At 46.4% G+C, this 21,115-nt stretch overlaps 1 protein-coding gene across 2 annotated transcripts; it reads right to left on the reverse strand.

Moving 5' to 3' along the window:
- Positions 1–16,845: 16,845 nt before the first annotated feature.
- LOC123113865 (RNA-binding protein Y14B) lies at positions 16,846–20,965 on the reverse strand. Of its 2 annotated transcripts, XM_044535185.1 has the most exons (4): positions 20,632–20,949; positions 18,626–18,762; positions 17,909–18,051; positions 16,846–17,162 (listed from the first exon to the last, which is right to left on the reverse strand). In XM_044535185.1, the coding sequence occupies exons 1-4, from the start codon at positions 20,894–20,896 to the stop codon at positions 17,105–17,107; spliced, it is 603 nt and encodes a 200-aa protein (XP_044391120.1). In that variant the 5' UTR covers positions 20,897–20,949; the 3' UTR covers positions 16,846–17,104. The 2 variants fall into 2 exon arrangements, with proteins under 2 accessions (XP_044391120.1, XP_044391119.1); XM_044535184.1 differs by lacking the exon at positions 16,846–17,162 and having other exon boundaries at positions 17,824–18,051; positions 20,632–20,965.
- Positions 20,966–21,115: the final 150 nt, after the last annotated feature.

Genomic DNA, 21,115 nt, shown 5'->3' on the forward strand with positions numbered 1-21,115 from the left:
AATTTTGTGCTGTTGTCACTTCTGATGTGCTTGATCTTGATGCCATAGTTCGTCATGGCACGGTTGGCGAATCGTCTGAAGACATCCTGCACTTCAGTCTTGTAGAGGATTATATGCACCCATGTGTATCTTGAGTAATCATCAGCAATGACGAAGCCATAGATATAAGAAGTGGTAGTAAGAGTAGGGCAATGAGTAGGGCCGAATAAGTCCATGTGAAGCAGCTCGAAGGGTTGTGATGTCATCATGATTGTCTTCGAGGGATGCTTGGCCCTAGTCATCTTCCCAGCTTCACAGATCCTTCTTGAACTTGATGCCCTCGATGCCCACTACATGCTTCTTCTTCGCGAGAGAGTACAAGTTCCTCATACCCCGCATGTCCTAGCCTTCGATGCTAGAGCCAGCACTCTGAAGCTTTTGCTAGAAGACATACGGCTAACTGTGGTCCTGCTGAGAAATCTACCATATACAGATCATCTTTTCGATACCCTTCAAAGACTAGAGATTTGTCAGATTCCATAAGGACAAGACAATGATATTTTCCAAATATCACAATCATGTTCAAATCACATAGCATTGACACAGACATTAAGTTGAAACCAAGGGATTTAACAAGCATCACTTTATCCATGTGCTGATCCTTTGAGATTGCAACTCAACCAAGACCCACTACCTTACTTTTACCAGTGTCAGCAAATGTGGTGTGACTTTTATCAAACGGGCGTAGGGTTGAATCCATTAGAAGACTTCGATCACCAGTCATGTGGTTGGTGCAGCCACTATCCATAATCCATTCTAAAGCCTTTGGTGTCATATCCTACAGTACAGTTTGGGGGATAGGCTTCACCAAGAGAGTTGCGAAGCAGAAACATTTGATGAACAAGCGGAACATGAAAGTTCAGATCTTGGTTAGGATAGATAGGATGATTGTCAAGGAATCTCGGGACGAAATACATAGTAAGACCATTTGGACATTTTATCTTGCGTGCCACAAGACGTTTAAGGTCCCCAGCATAAGCATCACACGCCTTTGATTTCCGGCTGGAGACCTTTCCCTACAAAAAGAGAGTTAAGTTTTCTTAACCACCCACATCTTCAGGGGTGGCTTAGAAGCAATGATTCTAAGTGCAACATCTGAGAACTTTGGCTTTGGTGCCCTAGCAAATAGCCTTGCAGGAGGTGAATAATACTCATAAGAATAAGCAGAATAGTTCTGGTCTTATGAATATAGCGGTTTGACAAAAGACACTCATATTTAAAAGAGTGAGTGTGGTTTCCCTGCAAAACATTGGCGTTAGGGTGAATCATGTGAGTCCTCTGTCTGTATGAAGCCTTTGGACCATATGAAGCCTTTGGTCCGGGATTTGTCTTCTTCCCGGGTGGTGTCATGATGACATTCATGGGAACACTTTCAAGACAACTTTTGGGTACCCAGATCTTCTTAAGAGGTGGTCCATTCCTGCAGTTAGTACCAATGTACCTGGCAAACACTTCACCATTCTGATTCCTGAACAGGTTATAGTTTGCATCAAAGGATTCATCAATAATAATTGGGTCAACACAAGAGAAACCAGATAAGGTAGATGGATCCACTGAAGGTCCCTTAGCAGCAACCATTATGGTTTTGAGGTACTGCTCAGGCATCCAGTAAGAACCATCAACATTCATTTTCCTCTCGAACCCAACATCCTCTTTCCTAGGGTTTCGGTTCAGAATCTGCTTTTTGAGGACATCCATAGTGTCTGATGCCCTTTGAGACTTTTGTGCATTCCTGTCTCAAGCAATGTCTTCAACCTGGCATTCTCATCAGCAATAGCAGTGGTATCCTCAGCAGAGGGGTTAGTTACCACATTAGCAGTTGAAGATATTGCAGTAGTAGCAACAGTTGAACATTCAGCAACAGAGACATCACTATCACGCTCAAGACATTTTAGACATGGTAGTTCAAATCCTTCTTGAGCGGAACTGATATGTTGAGCACGGAGTGACTCGTTCTCCTTTTGAAGATCTTCATGAGTCGATCTCAATTTCTCAAGCTCTTGCTTCCTTTGAAGATAATCATAGGAGAGATTTTCATGAGAAGTTGAGAGCGTTTCATGACAACTTTCAAGTTCCTGATACTTAACATGAAGATTTTTAATGTCTTCAATTAAGGACTGAGTTTGGGTCATTTCCGCGTCCAACAGGTCATCGCTTTTGTCTAACAACTTTTGAATATGTTCCATATCATTTTGTTGTTCAGTTGCAATAGCAAGTGTTTTGTAGCTAGGTTTAGATTCACATTCAGAGTCATCTTCACTTGATGTTTGAAAGTAAGCATCACGTGAGTTTACCTTGGCACCACGTGCCATGAAGCAGAGGTGGGAGTAGAGTCATCCTTATTCTTGGCATCAGCGTTGTTGACGAGGCCATTGTCTTCAGTGTTGAAGATGGACTTGGCGACATATGCAGAAGCTAGAGCCATGCTTGCTACTCCAGAATCAGATTCCTCTTCAGACACCACCTATGCCTCCTCAAATGCAGACTCCTCCTCTGAATCCATCTCCTCGCCAACAAAAGCATGACCCTTGCTTGATGATCTCTTCTTGTGTGATGAAGACTTTTATGAAGACTTGGAAGAATACTTTGAGGATTTCTTCTTCTTCTTGTTGTCATCGGAATCATATTCATTGCTCTTCTTCTTCTTCTTTATCTCATTGTCCCACTGTGAACACTCAGAGATGTAGTGACTAGGTTTATTGCACTTGTGGCAGGTTCTCTTCTTGGGATCACGTGATGAAGCTTCGTCATTTCTAGAGCTGGATCTTGAAGACTTTCTTCTTGGAAAACTTCTGGAACTTCTTCACAAGCATAGAAAGCTCCTTTCCAATGTCTTCAGGATCACCAGAACTGCAGTAAGATTCTTCTTCGGATGAGGAGACAGCCTTTGCCTTCAAAGCACGAGTACAGCCATAGTTGGGACCATAGATATCTCTTTTCTCAGATAGCTGGAACTCATGTGTGTTGAGTCTCACAAGTATGTCAGACGGATCGAGAGTCTTGAAGTCAGGGCATTCTTGAATCATGAGGGGCAAGGTGTCAAATGAGCTGTGAAGTGATCTCAACAGTGTCTTGACGATTTCATGCTTGGTGATCTCTATGGCGCCGGGAGCAAGAAGCTCATTAGTGATATCAGTGAGGCGATCAAATGTGAGCTGGACATTCTCATTGTCATTTCTCTTGAAGCGGTTGAAGAGATTGCGAAGAACACTAATCCTTGAATCTCTCTGTGTTGAGACGCCTTCGTTGACCTTGGAGAGCCAGTCCCAGACTAGCTTCATAGTATCCAGAGCACTCACATGACCATACTGCCCTTTGGTCAGACGACCACAGATGATATTCTTAGCAGCTGAGTCCAGTTGGACGAACTTCTTGACATCAGAAGGAGTAACACCTTCACCGGTCTTGGGAACGCCGTTCTTGACGACATACCAAGGATCGACGTCAATGGCTTCAAGATGCATACGCATCTTATTCTTCCAGTAGGGGTAATCAGTGTCATCGAAGACAGGGCATGTAGCGGAGACCTTGATTATCCCTGCAGTCGACATAGCTAAACTCCAGGTGGTTAAACCGAATCACACAGAACAAGGGAGCACCTTGCTCTGATACCAATTGAAAGTGCTAGTATTCGACTAGAGGGGGGTGAATAGGCGATTTTTATGAAAGTCTTCAAAACATGAGTGCTTTGAAGACAAACAATGGAAATGAACCTATTGATATGCAGCGGAAGGTAGACTAAACTAGACAGGCCATAGTCAAGTAAGAAATGTAGTGCAAGCATGAAGACTATCAGCAGCTAGGTAGTATGGATCAGGATCAAAGATAGTATGAAGCCAAACAGTACACAGTCTTCACATTGTGAAGTCAATCAGATCAGGCAAGAAGGCAAAGACTTCATGCAGACAAACTGTAAGTAAAGAGAGAGGAAGGATAGAACCAGTTGCTCAGAGAGGACAAGGGATTTGTTGGACCAGTTCCAGTTGTTGTGACAACTGTATATCTGGTTAGGGAGGCTGAGATTCAACTCAGAAGACCGCGTCTTCACCTTATTCCCCTTGATCTAAGAACACTTAGTCCTTGCCCAATCACTCTGGTAAGTCTTCAAGGGAGACTTCCAAACCTTCACAGACTTTGTTCACCGGCAATCCACAATGACTCTTGGATGCTCAGAAGCGATGCCTAACCGGCTGGAGGATTCATAATCCTCAAGTGTAATAAGTCTTCAGATCACGTCGACAGACAGACTTCAGTGATGCCTAACACTCTTTGGCTCTGGGTGTTTTGGGCTTTGTCCTCGCAAGGATTACTCTCTCAAATGCTTCGGAGGTGGGTTGCTCTCAAAAGACGAAAGTCGTGTACCAAATCTGAGCAGCCACCAATTTATGGTGTAGAGGGGTGGGCTATTTATAGCCAGGAGGCAACCCAACCTAATTTGTCCAAAATGACCCTGGGTCACTAAGGAACTAACACGTGTCCAACGGTCAGATTTCAAACACACGCGGCAGCTTAGCTTGAGCTACAAGCCAAGCTGACTTGTCCAGCTCTGGATAAGATTTTCTCTCATTGTCTTCACTTGAAGACATAGGATTTGGTTGAGCATCAGTCACATCGGCCATAGGATTTGTATCACATCAGTCACTCTGACTTTGTTCACTTGGACCCCACTTAACAGTATGGTGGTTCCTATGACTCAACAAAGAAGAAAAGGAAACTACTAAACAACTATGTCTTCGCACTCCATAGTCTTCATATGATGTCTTCTCTTGTCATAGTCTTCAATGTGAATATCTTCATGGACCACCATTGTCTTCAATGTCTTCACACATTTTTAGGGGTCATCTCTGATAGGTAAACCGAATCAATATGGGACTACTACATGTGTTATCATGTAATTCTCACAAACACATTAGTCCCTCAACCTAGTTTGTCGTCAATACTCCAAAACCAACTAGGGGTGGCACTAGATGCACTTACACTAATGATGTCACAGGTACATGTCCGTGGGAGAATCCCTTGGTTCTCATAGTCTGCATTCATTTGCAGAATTCCTACAGCGTCACATTGAATCACCTGAAGCCAGTTCTTGTCTGACTAGCAGACGGAAGCCATTCACTATGTTGAAGCCAGTCAGCTTGAATATCATGGCTTCAGAGAAGTCTGCATGCAAGGGTGGCAGGCAACACCATGGCAACACTGCACTAGATTTGCCTCCTAATCTATATGAACAGTACAAGTCAGATCCTGAGGAGAGTTACAACCAACGCAAAAATCGGATACAGTGGATCCGAAGATATTGGGCTGAGGAATAGTTCAAGTACAGGTTCGTCGCGCCTGAATATGCTGAAAAGAATGCCATCAAGCAACCATGGGGTGACTGCCTCTATCGTGGCTTGGTGCCAAAGAGCAAGGCTGAAGCCATTGAGCAAACATTCTATCCTTGCATGTTCAGAGAACCACAGCCTGAAGTCGCCAACCCATATTCTCTGTTATGGTGTTGTGACGATAATCTATTCAAGCGCAACTATCAGTTTCCTAAAGATTCAGCTGCCAAGAACCACAAGGAGTTCGGCCTCAACTTCAACCCTGGCCCCTCCGCTCCAAGATCTGACGGGACACGTGAAGCTAATGAGAACAGAATTGGCCCCTTTGCCAATTTTGATGGGCTTCTGTCTCACACTGCTGCTCAGAGAGCAGCTGTGGATCAATCTGGTGGTGAAGCTGATTCTGAAGATGTTCCCTCACCTCCAACAGAGAAAAAGATGAAGAAGACAAAAGCCGCCAAGCCATCTTCTTCACCAAAAGCTTCAATAAGGAAGACTCTGAAGACTGCACCGCCTGAATCCAGTGTGCAGTCTGAAGACTTACCTCGCGTGTCCAAGAGGATCAAGAAGCCATTGCCCAAGAAGGCCACTGGGCAACCCCTGACTCCGTTTGTTGTTCTGTGCAACGAAGATGAAGCCATTGATCTATCAAGATCTTGGTGATGATGCTCTGGAAATGCTCATCAAGAGCAAGCAAGAGGCAGAAATCTTCAACGATCTGCCCCTCTTTGATGTTGATATTCTGAATAACTTCATCGATGAGTGGTTCGATAACCAAGACACCAGTATTGATGATCTTCAGCTCCCTATGGACATCAGCGTCACCTTCCATGGAGCCATTGCTGGTGAATTGGCCTTAGCTTAGAAGATTGTTGAGCTGAAAAACAAGATTGATTATGAGAAGGCTCACTTCAAGAAGAACATGGCCAAGCTCAGCATGGCAGATGTTCAAATCTTCAAGAAGATGATGCATGACCTCAAGGAGGAATTCCACAAGAAGCGCAATGAAGCTAAAGGCTCACAAGAACGCATGAAGTACCTTGCTGAGAAATGTGTTCAAGCACACAATGAAGCTGAAAAGCGCAAAGCTCTTGGGCACCCTGGTATCGATCCCAGGATGGCTGCCAAACCAAAGAAGCCTGTTGTGACCCAAACTGCACCAAGGCGGGAAGAACCTCGCATTGTCTTCCCTGCCAGCATGACAGGCTCGAAGCCCAAGGTCCCCTCAGCAGCTTCAGAGCTGAAGAAAACAAGGGCAGCTAAAGCTGAAGCCAAGAAACGTAAGCACAAGGACGCATCTGACGATGCCCCTACCAAGAAAAAGTTGAAGACTAAGGGAACTAAGTCTTCAAAGAAAGAGCGTGTTGTGGCTTCTCAACCTCTCATTGTTGAACCCATCTTAGTTGCTCCTCCTGCTGCCACCAACAAGGATCGACGTGTTGTGATCCACCAGCCTACTTCCACAGAGGCTCGTGAAGAAGGACAAGTTCCAGCTGTTGACCCCAACGCAGCTGAAGACATTGGTCATGAAGACAATGTTGTTGATGATGAAGTCCTTCCTCAACTCAAGCACCACTTGGTATCATCGCCTTCTCCAACGAGCAGCGAATACACCAGCATTGGTTGTCGATTGACGCCAATCGCTCAAGATGATTCATGGGCTGAGCGCCCGCAAGAAGAAACCCCAGTTCATGATGAAACACCTCGTACTCCACCAGCACCAGTTACCAATCAAGTGCTGAATGACGACAACTACATGGAGACCACACCATTGCCAAAGGCGCCGCCCGTGTTCCAACAGCTTCGCAAAGGTCTCAGGCCATCGGTCTCCATGTCAACCATCCCAGAAAAAGATTCACAACAATCCAGTTCAGTGGCACGTCAAGTGTTCCCTAAAGAGAATCCTTCTGTGACGGTTCCTGTGTCTGAAGCGAAAGTTGCTGAAGACATTCCGGCCGCATCAGCCGATGAAGAAGAGAGAAGAGAAGAGAGAGTTGCCACACCTCCCGCCCCAGATCAAGTCATTCCCGAGGAGAATGTGATTGTTCAAGACCCTCCGGTCATTGACCAAATGGAGGTTGAGAATAATGAGGCTGCCACAAACACTGCTGAAGCCAATGACCCTGTCTTGGCTGAAGATCCTATGGATCCTGAAGCTAATGTTGTGCTTGAAGCCAATGTGAATCCTGAAGCTTCTGTGACGCCGGTCTCCACTGACAGTGCAATTCCTCCTCCAAGGCCTCACACTATGGAAACAGCTTACAATCGTGAGGGGGAGTTGGTCACAGTTCACTGGCCAATCATGGTTCCTCCCACTGCTCCCGGACCACAATATGATTATCACGTGGAGCAGCGACCGCAAGTTCAGAAGCCTAAGCCGAGGCTGCCAAGGCTTCCAGGTGCTGCTACATCTCCAGGATCATTCAATGTAAAGAGCTTCAGGGCACATAATACATTCTTTGACAGTGCCAAGAACCCATACTCGAAACCAAAGATCTCGTCTAATCGCTTCTAGAGCCATCAACAGTGCAGCTATTACTCATGTGTCCTCTACAATCAAGATTGAATCATCCCTCACATGTGTCTTGATTGTGAAGCTATTGCTGGGACGCCAGCGTCACAGAGAAGAACTGCAGAGTATATTTCAGCGGCCTGAACCCAATATGAGTCAGATGCTTAGCCTGATGAAGCCATTGCCTCAAGATGTAGAATATCCCAATGATTTCTTTGTCAAGGACCTCGAGTACTTGCCCCACATAGTCTATCATATACTGAGGCATACTCTACGGCCAATCAAGGGACATTCTTCTGAAGCCAAACCTGAAGGAGCCATGAATACTTTGGTCTTCTACATTGTCCATGGCATCATATTCAACTCCCAGGATTTCTTCATCAGACAACTTGTTGCATCTGGGATTGATCTCTTTGGCTTGAAGTTCTATGCTCCATGGGTAATGCGCCTAATCAAACACCATTCTTCTGTCGATTATCAGCCTTCAGCATGCAACCATCTTGTCTTTCTGTCTGAGGTTGATCTGTCAGTTGAAGCCATCTACCCCGAGCCTGCCAAGGAACCTCTATGTCATCAAAATATTGATCATCACAGCTTCTCGCAACCTATAGAAGGAGTTCATGTTCCCAATGCTGCAACTACTGCTTATCCTCTGGCTGGCAATATGCGTATGCCTCATTGTGCAAATACTGAAGCCACTGCCAGTACGATTGCCCAAAGGCCTCAGAAGCGTTCTCGTGTACTCAATGACCGTGAACTGCTTGTGGCCTTACATAAAAAGCAGGATTAGCACCACGACTGGCTGATGCGTCATATGCAGAGTCTCTTGGTGGATGTCAATCGCATTCGCAACTTGGCCACCAAGAACTCATTTGTTGCCCATGAGAATGCACAACGGTCCTGGAAAAGCCTCACTCTGATATTCTCCGAAGACGATCTGCGAGCAGATGGCTTCACCGAGAGCTTCAAGTTTGATTCCAGGCCTCCAGCAAATGCAAGCTGGCACCGCACTTGAAGATTCTGAGTATTCATCTTCGGCTGCAACTGTTGTTGGGAATGTCGTCGATGAAGAAGACGACGCCACTTCACCAACCATGGCTACACTGCATTTCGGCTCTGCACCAGGCCCCTCTGCACCACCAAACTACAACGCCGACCCTACTCCTTCTGGAAACGATTAGACGCTCTATGTCTTCAAACGTTTTTGGTCAATACTTACAAAAGGAGGAGAAGCATATGAGTTGATAGTCTTCAAGCGGGTCCTTATGGGTGGTTGCATTATTTTGCCAAGTTTTACAACTCTCGTCTTTTGATACATTTGGTTCTTTGAGTTGTAACACTTAAACTCGATGGTCGTCTGCTACTTTTTCTGCTATTCTATGTTGCGATGATAAATTCAGCATGAAGTCATTCTGCAGACGTCCATTTTCCATTATGCATATCATTATCTTCATTATATTTCTATATGCATAATGTATTGTATTCACACTTTGAATATGGCCTCAACAAAGCAAAACTTGCCATGTGCATTTGCATTCAAAAGCAAATTGTTTATATGCACATCTTCAGGGGGAGCCTCGTCATATGTATGAAGACAATACTAACAACACTAAACTTTCACATACATTTATCCCCATTGAAAACTTCAACCAGTTTGTCATCAATCATCAAAAAGGTGGAGATTGTAAGTGCATCTAGTGCCACACCTAGTTGGTTTTGGAGTATTGACAACAAACTTGGTTGAGGGACTACTGTGTTTGTGAGAATTGCAGGATAACACAGGTAGTAGTTCCATATTGATTCGGTTTACCTATCAGAGATGACCCCTAAAAATGTATGAAGACATTGAAGGCAATGGTGGTCCGTGAAGATATTCACATTGAAGACTATGACAAGAGAAGACATCGTATGAAGACTATGGAGTGCGAAGACATAGTTGTTTCCTAGTTTCCTTTTCTTCTTTGTTGAGTCATAGGAACCACCGTACTGTTAAGTGGGGTCCAAGTGAACAAAGTCAGAGTGACTGAAGTGATGTTCAACCAAATCCTATGTCTTCGAGCGAAGACAATGAGAGAAAATCTTATCCAGAGCTGGATGAGTTAGCTTTGCTTGTAGCCCAAGCTACGCTCCCGCGTCTATTTGAAATCCGACCGCTGGACATGTGTCAGTCCCTTAGTGACCCATGGTCATTTTGGACAAATCAGGTCGGGTTGCCTCCTAGCTATAAATAGCCCACCCCCTACACCATAAATTGGTGGTTGCTCAGATTTAGTGCACGACTTTTGTCGTTTGAGAGCAACCCACCTCCAAAGCATTTGAGAGAGTAATCCTTGCGAGGACAAAGCCCAAAACACGCAGAGCCAAAGAGTGTTAGGCATCACTGAAGTCTTTCTATCCGCGTGATCTGAAGACTTATTACACTTGAGGATTGTGAATCCTCCAGCCGGTTAGGCGTCGTATTCTGAGCATCCAAGAGTCATTGTGGATTTCTAGTGAACGAAGTCTGTGAAGGTTTGGAAGTCTCCCTTGAAGACTTAGTAGAGTGATTGGGCGAGGACTAAGTGTTCTTAGCTCAAGGGGAATAAGGTGAAGACATGGTCTTCTGAGTTGAATCTTGCCTCCCTAACCAGACGTACAGTTGTCACAACAACTTGAATTGGTTCAACAAATCCCTTGTACTCTCCAAGCAACTGGTTCTATCCTTCCTCTCTTTGTCTTTACTTACAGTTTGTCTTCGTGAAGTCTTTGCCCTCTTGCCTGTTCTGATTGACTTCACAGTGTGAAGACTGTGTACTGTTTGGCTTCATACTATCTTCCATCCTGATCCATACTACCTAGCTGCTGATAGTCTTCGTGCTTTCACTACATTGCTTACTTGACTATGGCCTGTCTAGTGTAGTCTACCTTCTGCTGCATATCAATAGGTTCATTTCTATTGTTTGTCTTCAAAGCCCTCATGTTTTGAAGACTTCCATAAGAATCACCTATTCACACCCCCCCCCCCTCTAGTCGAATACTAGCACTTTCATAGTCCATGAGAGGATCTCCTCCTACTAAACAAATATAGTCAGAATGCCAAAAATAAATGCAAGAAAATGCTAGTAATAGTGTGAAGTCTAGGACTTGAACCCTAGTGGGCTAGTTTCACAACAAAGAATCTAACCCATGTGAGCTACGCTCAATTCACGTTATTTTTTATAAGTTACCATGAAATGATAATGTTTGAAATATTTTCTTAAAGAAAAACGTCAAGTATTAATTAACATTCATGAGAAACCATCAGATGTCTTGATTTTCATGAATGTCTCTAATTTTTTTTGAAGTTCTGTGTTTGGGGATTTATATATAAGTTGTTTATAAAGTTTTGACTTTTACCTTTTGTTACCTATTAAATTTTGTATTATTCTATTTGATTGGGTTGCCACATGTGCAGAAACGGTTGGTTTTTTCCCAAAAAAATTGAACTTTCGGGGGGGAGGGGGCTTCCCCACCTGAGTTTTTGTATTTGATTAGATGACAAAGAGGAGCAAAGTGGATGGGTGGGCATACAAGCGACCGTGCCAAAGAGGAACCGACAAGTGATGGAAAACAAGTGAGAGAAGGAGAGGGCCAAGCAAGCAAAATATCCACCAAATGGGCGGGCATTTTTCTTCCTAGGAGGAAGAAAATGAGGAGAGGTACAAGCTCTTCTTGGATGTGCAAAGGGAGAGGATGAAGTTTGACCAGGAAAGGGTGAAAGAAAAGTTGAAGATTGAGAGAGAGAAGATAGACTTGGAGAAGCAAAAGAAATATGCAAAATGAGAGCTTGGAAATGAGAAAACAGAACAATTGAGCTTGACAGAGAGAGGTTGAATCTTGCAAGGGACATAGACGATTCGAGGATCAAGTTGCAGGACGCTAGCCTCTTAGATGGGGAAAGATAGAAGTGGTTTCACATGAGGAAGAAGGAGATCAACATGCAAAAGCGAGAGGCGAATGATTCATCTTGTATCGCCTACCTATGAATTATTGAAAAAAGATTGACATGTATTGAATTGTCAAATTATGATGAATTGGTGCTATATGATGGACGTGCGTAGCTTTGTATGAATATGAGGGTTTGGACACGAGGGTGTGGTTGTTCAGAGGACAAATGAGGGGCTGGCCAGCGCAGTCCGCGGAGATGTTTAGAAGGTCGAATTTTCCTAATCCGATTGTAGATGCTCTTGCCTATATACCAGTTGTAGATGCTCTGACATGTATACGAAACATGTAAAAGACATTAACTCCGGACAAGTGAGCCGATTTACAAATAGAATGAACCATTCACCATTCAGACAACACTTTTATCGTCCATCGCCAGTGATAAGCTCCGGTTTTGTTGCTTTTGTTGTGACTAGTAAATGTGTATGTGCAATATATTTATTGTGCGTGAATATTAGGTAGGATATTAGTTGCATGTAGAACATGTTGAATGCAGTGAAGCCATCTAGATTAGTTCCTATAGTATTTTCTTTCAAATTTTGACCATATATTCGGCTAGCAAATTATAAATAATAGTATGCAACAAATATAGTACCATGGGAACCTACTTTCAAATACAAATCTACGATATACTTATATTTTGTTAGTCAAACATACGGTCAAAATTTGACGCAAAATACGACGGGAACTAATAAACCCGGACAAAGGTAGTATTTGTGTATTAATTATGTGATTAGCATTGAGTTTAATATTTGGTATGATATCTATTACATGCTAAACATGTTGAACACTTATCATTCAAACTATATAGATCATAGGATTGACCTGGTTTCATGGTCAAGATTAACTAAATTTGCCCCTTTAAATCTTTTTATACCATATATAGATTAGATTTTTTTTTCCTTGCAATAGGCAGTTAGTAGTAATAGTATGCAATGTGTCCAGTATTGTCCAATGGCTCATACATCACAGTCGAAGGCCTGCATCCAACGGTCCAGCGGAGATGAGGAGCGGTGCAGCTCCCCTTCCCCCCATATTTCCCCTTGAACACTCGATCGCACATTGTTCGGGCCAAAAACAATCAATCCAATTGGATCTCTCAAACCCAGCTCATATGTTTGGGTTGTCCAACACATTTCAAACCCATCCCATATGTGAAGCGGAATTGGGGCCACACAGACGTGTTCGACACATCGGACCGGCCTACTCTGACCCCATCAAATTTCTTTCCTATCCCCACCCCGAACCAAACCCTAACCATTCTTTTTAGTACATTTCACTTCAAGTTCGCTCCCCCTCCCACTCCAGCTCCTCCGCGCACATCTCTAGTCATCTCCGACATGGCTAGCAGTGCATCTGAGTCCGATCGGTCCGGATCCGTCGAATGAAAGTTGGCCGCCTGCTTAGACAAGGAGGAGATAGTTGCTCGGCTTGCGGTCTGTCGGTCCCAGTAGGATGGCCGAGCTCCGCCGTCGAAGTCAGCCCGTTGCGAATCCACCAGTCGGTCGCCTTCTTCGCCACTCTGGATGGCATCCAGAGGTGGCGCTGCGTCCAGCGTAAGCGGACGCCGCCTATCCAGGTCGTCACCGCATCAGCTACGCATCAAGAGGAGGGCCCAATCATAGCCCAGAAAGCCTCCAAGGCTGGCTGGTGCTGGACCATTATCCCCGAGTCTGAGGTCAATGGCAGCAATGCGCAAAGGCATAAATGCTTCCACTACGACGATGCGCCCTGGATCGAGGGACGGCGTGCCCACTGTAAAGGGAGAAGGCGCGTTCCGCGCATGAAGGCTGGCGATGAGGATGCCCGTGACCTCGTGGTGGAGCAAATTTGGGTTGTTCTTGCCTTCGTCGGCCTTTCCATTGTTGAGGAGGATGTGGAGCTCCGGCGCTGATCATATATGTGTCAACCCTATTGCATATTCGGCCGCTACTTCCACAACCATGAAGAAAAGGATAGGGGCAAGAGAGGCCCAAAAGGAGATGACCCAAGTATGGTCACTGAGGCACCGAGCATGTAACTCACAGAGCGGACAAATGAGCATTCCAGTAGAGAACCCCCCCCCCCCCCCCTATTTCTCCCTAAACACTTGAACATTGCTTGGACCAAAAACAATCAATCCAATCGGATCCCTCAAACTCAACTCATATGTCCGAGCTGTCCAACACATTTCAAACCCAACCCATGTGTGAAAAGGAGTTGGGGCCACCCAGATGAGTCGGACACGTCGGACCGGCCTACTCCGACCCCATAAAATTCCTTTCCTATACCCACCTCGAACCAAACCCTAGCCAGTCTTCTCTGTCCATTTCACTTCAAGTTTGCTCCCCCTCCCACTCCGGCTCCTCTGTGCACATCTCTGGTCATCTTCGGCATGGTTAGCAGCGCATCTGAGTAAGGTCGGTCCGGATCCGTCGAATGAGAGTTGATCGCCTGCTTGGATAAGGAGGAGATAGTTGTCCTGCTTGCAATCCGTCGGTCCTGGTAGGATGGCCGAGCTCCGTGTCGAAGTCAGCTTGTTGTGGGTCCACTAGTCGGACGCCTTCTCTGCCACTCCAGATGGCATCTAGCGCTGGCGCCGCATGCGGCTTAAGCGGACGCCGCCTATCCACATCGTCACTGCATCAACAACGCGTTAAGAGGAGGGCCCGACTCGTAGCCCAGAGAGCCTCCGAGGCAGGCTGGCGATGGACCCTTGTCTCCGAGTCTAAGGTCAATGGCAGCAATGCGCAAGTGTACTGATGCTCCAGATGCTTCCACTGCGGCGGCGCGCCCTGGATCGAGGGATGGCGTGCCGCGCAACGGAGGCCGATGATGAGGTTGCCTGTGACCTCGCGGTAGAGCAAACTCGGGTCGTAGGTGCCCTCGCCGGCCTTTCCATTGTTGAGGAGGATGTGTCACGTCCTGACACATCCAGCTCCGTCTCAATCCTATTGTGTATTCGACCGCTACTCCCACAACCAATAAGACAAGGGCAAGAGAGGCCCAAAAGAAAGAAGATGAGCCGAGTACGGTGACCGAGGCACCGAGCCCATAACTCGCAGAGCGGACAAACGAGACGCAAAGCAAGAGAGATTTGTGGCTTTGACGGCGTCGCGTCACTCAAAGGTGGCCGTGGCGAGAGTGCCGCGTCTCCGTCTTGGTCCTCCCCACGTTGTCCTTTTTGGCTCGGTGATGAAGATTCTGGCCGTCGACTACGGCCGATGACTGACTGACTGACTGACTGAACAAGAGATGCACTCCTAAAATCGCAACGTAGAAATGTAGAAATCAACTTAGAATCGCACAGGGCAGGGGACGGGCGGTACATCGTAATCTGCACGGAAAAAAACACGCGCGCTTTTACGGCCAAGTGCGCGCGCGGCGATGAGGACGCGGAGAGGGAGGAGGCCACCGCCGCCAAGGCCAGGGAAGGGCCAGGCGGGGTGATGGGACGGGACGAGACGGTGGCCGGGGGGTTGACGCGACGGGCAGCCCGTGGGGCGTCGACACCGCTCCACGTCGACCCATGCATCGGCTCCGTTGGTGCTCTCGCTTTGGTCGATTCCGTCGGTCCACCCGGGAATCCCCTCTCCCTCTCGATGCTGGTCTGGCGCGGGCGCGGCGTCTCCGCTCCACATTTTGTACGGCGGCCGCGTCCGGCCGGATTCGCGTCGCGTCGAGTCCATGGTGGAGCCAGCCGTGGAGGCTAGCAGTCGTGAAGGCTGGGGAGATGCCGGTCCGGGAGATGGACGTCACCTGGTGGAGGAGGTGGTGGTGGTGGCCGGAGCAATCATTGGCGGAGGGAGGACGGCGAGACCAGTAGTCGGAGAGCGACAGGGATGAGGACGACGATCGTCCCTCTGGCTTCACCTTGGGAGCGGGCGTGTGGCGGCCAAAGGCTCGGAGCGCCTCGTGCTGGCGCCACTCTTGTCACGTCAGGGGCCTATCGGCTACTACCGGCTCCCAAGGCGAAGACGGGATGGAGATGGAGATGGCGAGCCAGCCTGAGCCAGATGGGATGGATCCGCCGCACTTGCAACAGTACTCCAGTGGTGGCATATATGCGTGCGTGCGTGCGTGGTAACAGCAACTTGGCATGTTACCACCGCCAATGGGCACGATCAGTTTCCATCTACACACACGAGCTACTAACATGGGATGGGTCGTCGTCCACGACCAGCACTGGTAGCCAAGCCATGTACAATTGGCTCCCAAATGGATAGGGCATAGATAGATAGATATGTACGAGGACCACCTGAACCGTGTCCTGTGGTGTGGTGGATACGAGTGAGGACCACCTGAAAGCAGAAACAGGAGTACCGGTGGATCTCCCTTTGACAGAAGGACATCCCCTTCAACTCGAGCTTCAGCAGTGGAGCTGACCAAACGTGGGACGCCGGAACAGCGGAAAATGACTCGAGATGTTGGGGTGGGGGCACGCACGCAGAGACCTTGCAGAGAAGTAGACCGGCGATGGCAACTCGTCAAGTCGACCCCTGGGCGCACCTTTCAGGCCTGCACTGCACACAAAGCCACGAAAGTACGCCATGCGGTGAGACGTGGGGCTGTGCCACCGCATGTACTCCATGCAGAGAGCTCTAGAGTTTGTCAGAGAGCTCTAGAGCAGCTCATCTGCAGGTACTCCATGCGGTGAGACGTGGGGCTGTGCCACCGCATGCGATCCCAATTCACAGGACCTCACCAAAACGCCCACCGGGGCGAAAGAGGTTCTGAAGATGAATTTGCCAAGTCAGAAATGGAGCAATGTTGATGCAGCTACCAAGCTTCTGCATGAGTAATTCTTCAGGATTACCGAGTGTTGCTTGGCCATGCAACTGCCTCTCATTGCGAGTCTGATCACGTAGCGCATGACTGAATTTACCTAAATTATGCAGACTCCAGGGATTGGGAAACCGACGGCTTTGGTTCACTCAACCAACCCCTGAGCTCTTCATGTAATGTGCTGGTTAAACCATCTTGTGGTCATCTAATAAAGGATGTGTTAGTTCAAAAAGACGAAACAGATTGATCCATCCAATTTGCATCATGCATTCAATATACCAAAGTTCGTGAGCCAAGCCGCTGAACAAGCTCAGTACAGGCTAGCAGAATCAGGACTCGGTTTCTGGACAATACATACCCGGTTCATTGTTCGGTTACCGCTTGCTGCCGGAAGACGACGGTTAATAAGACTAACATCTACTACGACATAGCAAATCCCTGGCGACTACCAAAAAAACACTGACCAATGCTGGCCCAAGGTTGCAGGCCTAGCAGCTCCCTCTCAGTATGTCATGGCAGCAAGCCTTCGAGGCGGAGTCCTCGATCGTCGCTGTGCTGGCCTGTCAGCAAGGAAAACCAGTCATCAGTAGATTGCAGAGACAAATAGAGGAGACCATCAACATCAACAGCATAACTGTGAATTCCACTTGCACAATACAGATCTCTACTCTATAAATATAGAGGCTGGTGACAGAAGTTGCACATCTACAGCACAGACGGACATGGCATCTAGGGGAGGTAAAAGCATCGTCTTCTCTACAGTTTAGATTAGGCAATAAAATAACGTAGCTTAAATAGGTGATCGCACTGTCCTTTTACAGCATACATTCAGTCTAGGATGATTACTGAAACACGTGTTATTCATTTGCAATCTATACATAATCATGAAACCAAGGGAAGATAGCCGTATCTAATCCCAACAATATGAACTGAGAAAACTAGTTATACTGCATTACTAAGCATTTCATTTCACGAAACCAGATGAGATACGGGTTCACCAATGCTGAACCTTCTCCAGGAAAGACTATTCAATCACCTTATAATCTTTGAGGTTGTTAGGTTTACAGAAGAAAGTAATATTGTCGTGTAGTAGCGAGGAAATGAAAAACAATAGCTCTAGCTTGCAAGAATTTTGTGACAGGGCAATGGCAAGGACAAATATACAATTATAGAATGTAAATACAGATCACACAAAGAAGACACTGTCAGTAACAAGCATGTGGTCCAAATTAAGTATCATATCAAAAATTGGCATAAAGATTTATCAACCAGAGGAAATGCAGGACAAAACACGTTTAGTTCGCACCCTGCACTCATGACGTTCTGTATAGGACCTCTGTTGAATGCCCAATCAACATGGATAGTCTTTGTTAGCAGCTCTGTCCCATTCATTCTTCTGATTGCAGTTTGTGCTTCCTCAAAAATTCCATATTCAACCAATGCATATCCCTGTGTTGAGCAGATAAACACAGGTGTGAGAAATTAGAGAGCTTCTTCACAAACAAAAAGGCATATTTGGCATAATCGCCAATTGTATATGTAGGCAAGAAACTTTCTTCGCAAGTGTAAACAATAATCTCAACCATTTGTGCCACTACAGTAAGATGAATGCAATTCTGGCAAACTCTTGGTGCTTATTTCGACAGAACTGCCTGTCACACCCCATGATACTTGCACAAATTGGTGAGAAGAAAAAGGCATGGCCAAAAATGAAAGTAAAAATAGTAAAGCTTAGAAGCTGACTTTGTATTCAAGAACTTGCAACATTGCACGCAGCATATATCAAGCAATTTTATGTCCTTTAGAGTTTTCTGATCACGGTTTTGCAGGAGTCCAACCACTCCCATTGATCCAAATTCCTAAACAGGACCACTCCAAGACATAATTCAGTACAGACCGGTAAGCGGTAAGCATAGCTTCAAGTACCAAGTTATCAGTGCATTTGCTTTCATGTGGCTCATCCGGAATTGCACCACCAGCAAAGAAGGGACCTCCTTTATTTTAGAAAGACTATCAAATTTACCTTGCCATATCCAGTGCGGCGCTCCAGGTTGAGATGCAAGTCCTTGACCTCACCAAACTCAGCAAAAGCATCATACAGATCACTTTCTTCTGCATCTTCTTTGACTCCTGAGACAATTATTATCCATCCTTCAATTGCTACAAGGTAACAGAGTTTTCCATTACTAATGCCAGAAAATGGTCAAAATGGCAATATATGCAGAAGAAGTTGACTATAACAGCAAATAATCTATTAGAAAAGTATGAGAGCAGAAGCCAAGTATGGGATAACCACATAGATTAGCATGAAACAGAACCCACAGCTAGTGATCAGACAAACCTGTAGATGATTTGTTACCAATGCTGGATTACATTTTATAGACTATGGAATATTGTTTATAAGGCGTCCCCCGCCTTAGACGCTTAGGCGGCAAGGCGCCCTGGCAGCGCCTTACAATTATGCCTGCTTTAGGCGCTTAGGCGTCAAGGCGGTTGGTGCTCACCTTAGGTCGCCTTACCGTCTTATAAACAATGATATGGAAAACTAGCATGCAAGTAACCAGGAACTAGCAGGAACGGCCATGCCTTCATGTAAGATGTTCCTCAGTATAAAAACTTGAGGCAAATCATTTTGCACTACTGGGGTGACAATTGCTTACCTAGTAGTACATGACCGATGTAACCAGAATGCCAAGGGCTGGCATACAAGGTGGAAAACAAAATAAGCAGTGTCATATGCCCATTGGATCAACCATCACTATATCATTGTGTAGTCATACAAAATTTGTTCAGATGTTCTGTTTCAGTTCTGTCACTTCTTGATGTTTTGACTTGTTAATTCTTTCGGCTTCAAGAAAACACTAAAAGTTTGAAAGACTACCAGCTACATTTTTTAGCATAAAACAAGTAACACCGGCAAGGAAAATAAACATAATAATGCTAGACTGCATTATGAGGCACAGCGCGCGACAAATGAAGAAGGCGAAAACTGCAAATGCAAGGGAGACATTATTCAAAGATGCATCCCAACAAATTAGTCTTAGCTGGAAGTTCATGAAACGTTTGTATATCTAACAGTTCGTTTAAAACTCTCCAATCCTATCTTCTCCTTCTAAAACATTCTAATTCTCACTTTTCAACTACAACATCAAAAGGAGGCTTACATGACTGTAGCTAGAAATTCAGTTTATAGCAGTCATAAAATCCACTTTTGGTATCCTACATTTTTAGCATTCCAAATCCCTCATCCTAATAATAAAAGAAATTTAGCATTTCCTGCAAACCATTACAGTTTCTGATGGAACGTATCATGTATGCTCCTAGAGGCTACTAGCCTACTAAACAAGTGAACATACAGTCCACCAAATAGAGTCAGGCCATCCTGATTTTTATTTTATTTTTGTCAAAGGGACAGTAAGCATCACCTACAACACCAGCAATCCACACTAATGCTCTAACTAGTGTACATAATTGATTCACGTGATTACATTTTCTTCCTTTCTACAGAAACCTTTCGCTATAACTGTCAAAGACATGCATGACACATAACCACACCTACCAAACCTGCAGAAGAGCAATAACTGAAAAAGGCTTCTTCTCAGCATGAAGAATCATACAGCAGAGCACCACATTATGATGATACATTTGCATCTTCAAAGAAGCATACAACAATGCAGGCAAAAGGAAGGACTTTAATTTCCATAGTTAGTCCGAAATGGAGCACCAAACAGCCCTGGTTGTTGAAGCGATGTCGAAATTCAGCTAGCACGCGCGGTACCACCTACCACGCATGACATCGAACAGAAGTGCTACATAAACCCTCACGAAATTTAAATCACCAATCACAAACCCTAGCCTGCAAACTTTCCTCGCGATTCCGAACGAAACCAACCCCAAACAACACTCGATCTCGCCTAAAACATCGGGAACCCTCTGCCGGAGACTCCAAACCTAGAGATCACGGCCGATAAAAAGAGGGGGGGGGGGGGGGGGGGGGGGGGGGGGGGGGGAGGGCAAGGGGGTCCTCACAGCGCTGCGGGCCGCCGTGCGCGGAGCTGGCGGCGAAGGGGATGGAGTCGAAGCGGTCGCGGGTGGAGGCGATGACGGAGCGGCTGCGGCCGACGAAGCGGCCCCTGCTGGTGCGCGGCACGGCGGGGGCGGCGATGTGGGGCACGGGGAGCGCGCGGGCCGAGACCTCCCCGTCCTCCTCCTCCTCCTCGTCCTCCATCCCGTCGTCGTCCTCGTCGCCGTCGCCGCGCTCGTAGTCCACGAACTCCACGTCCTCCGCCGCCATCGCCGCCGCCGCCGCCGCAACAACCGGATGGAAAAGCGAGAGAGAGAGGGAGAGAGAGCGTGGCGGAGGCGACGTGAGTGGCTCGCTCTTATAATGGCGGCAAGTAACCGCGCGCTAAGTATGATTAGCGCGAGATTAGTGTGGCCGCGAGATGGGTGATTAGAACAGGAGATTAGCGTAATGACCCCTCGCGATTTGATTAACCGGGTCCGTTCTGGT

The sequence above is a fragment of the Triticum aestivum genome, chromosome 5B, assembly GCF_018294505.1.
Source record: "Triticum aestivum cultivar Chinese Spring chromosome 5B, IWGSC CS RefSeq v2.1, whole genome shotgun sequence".
NCBI classification, from domain to species: domain Eukaryota; kingdom Viridiplantae; phylum Streptophyta; class Magnoliopsida; order Poales; family Poaceae; genus Triticum; species Triticum aestivum.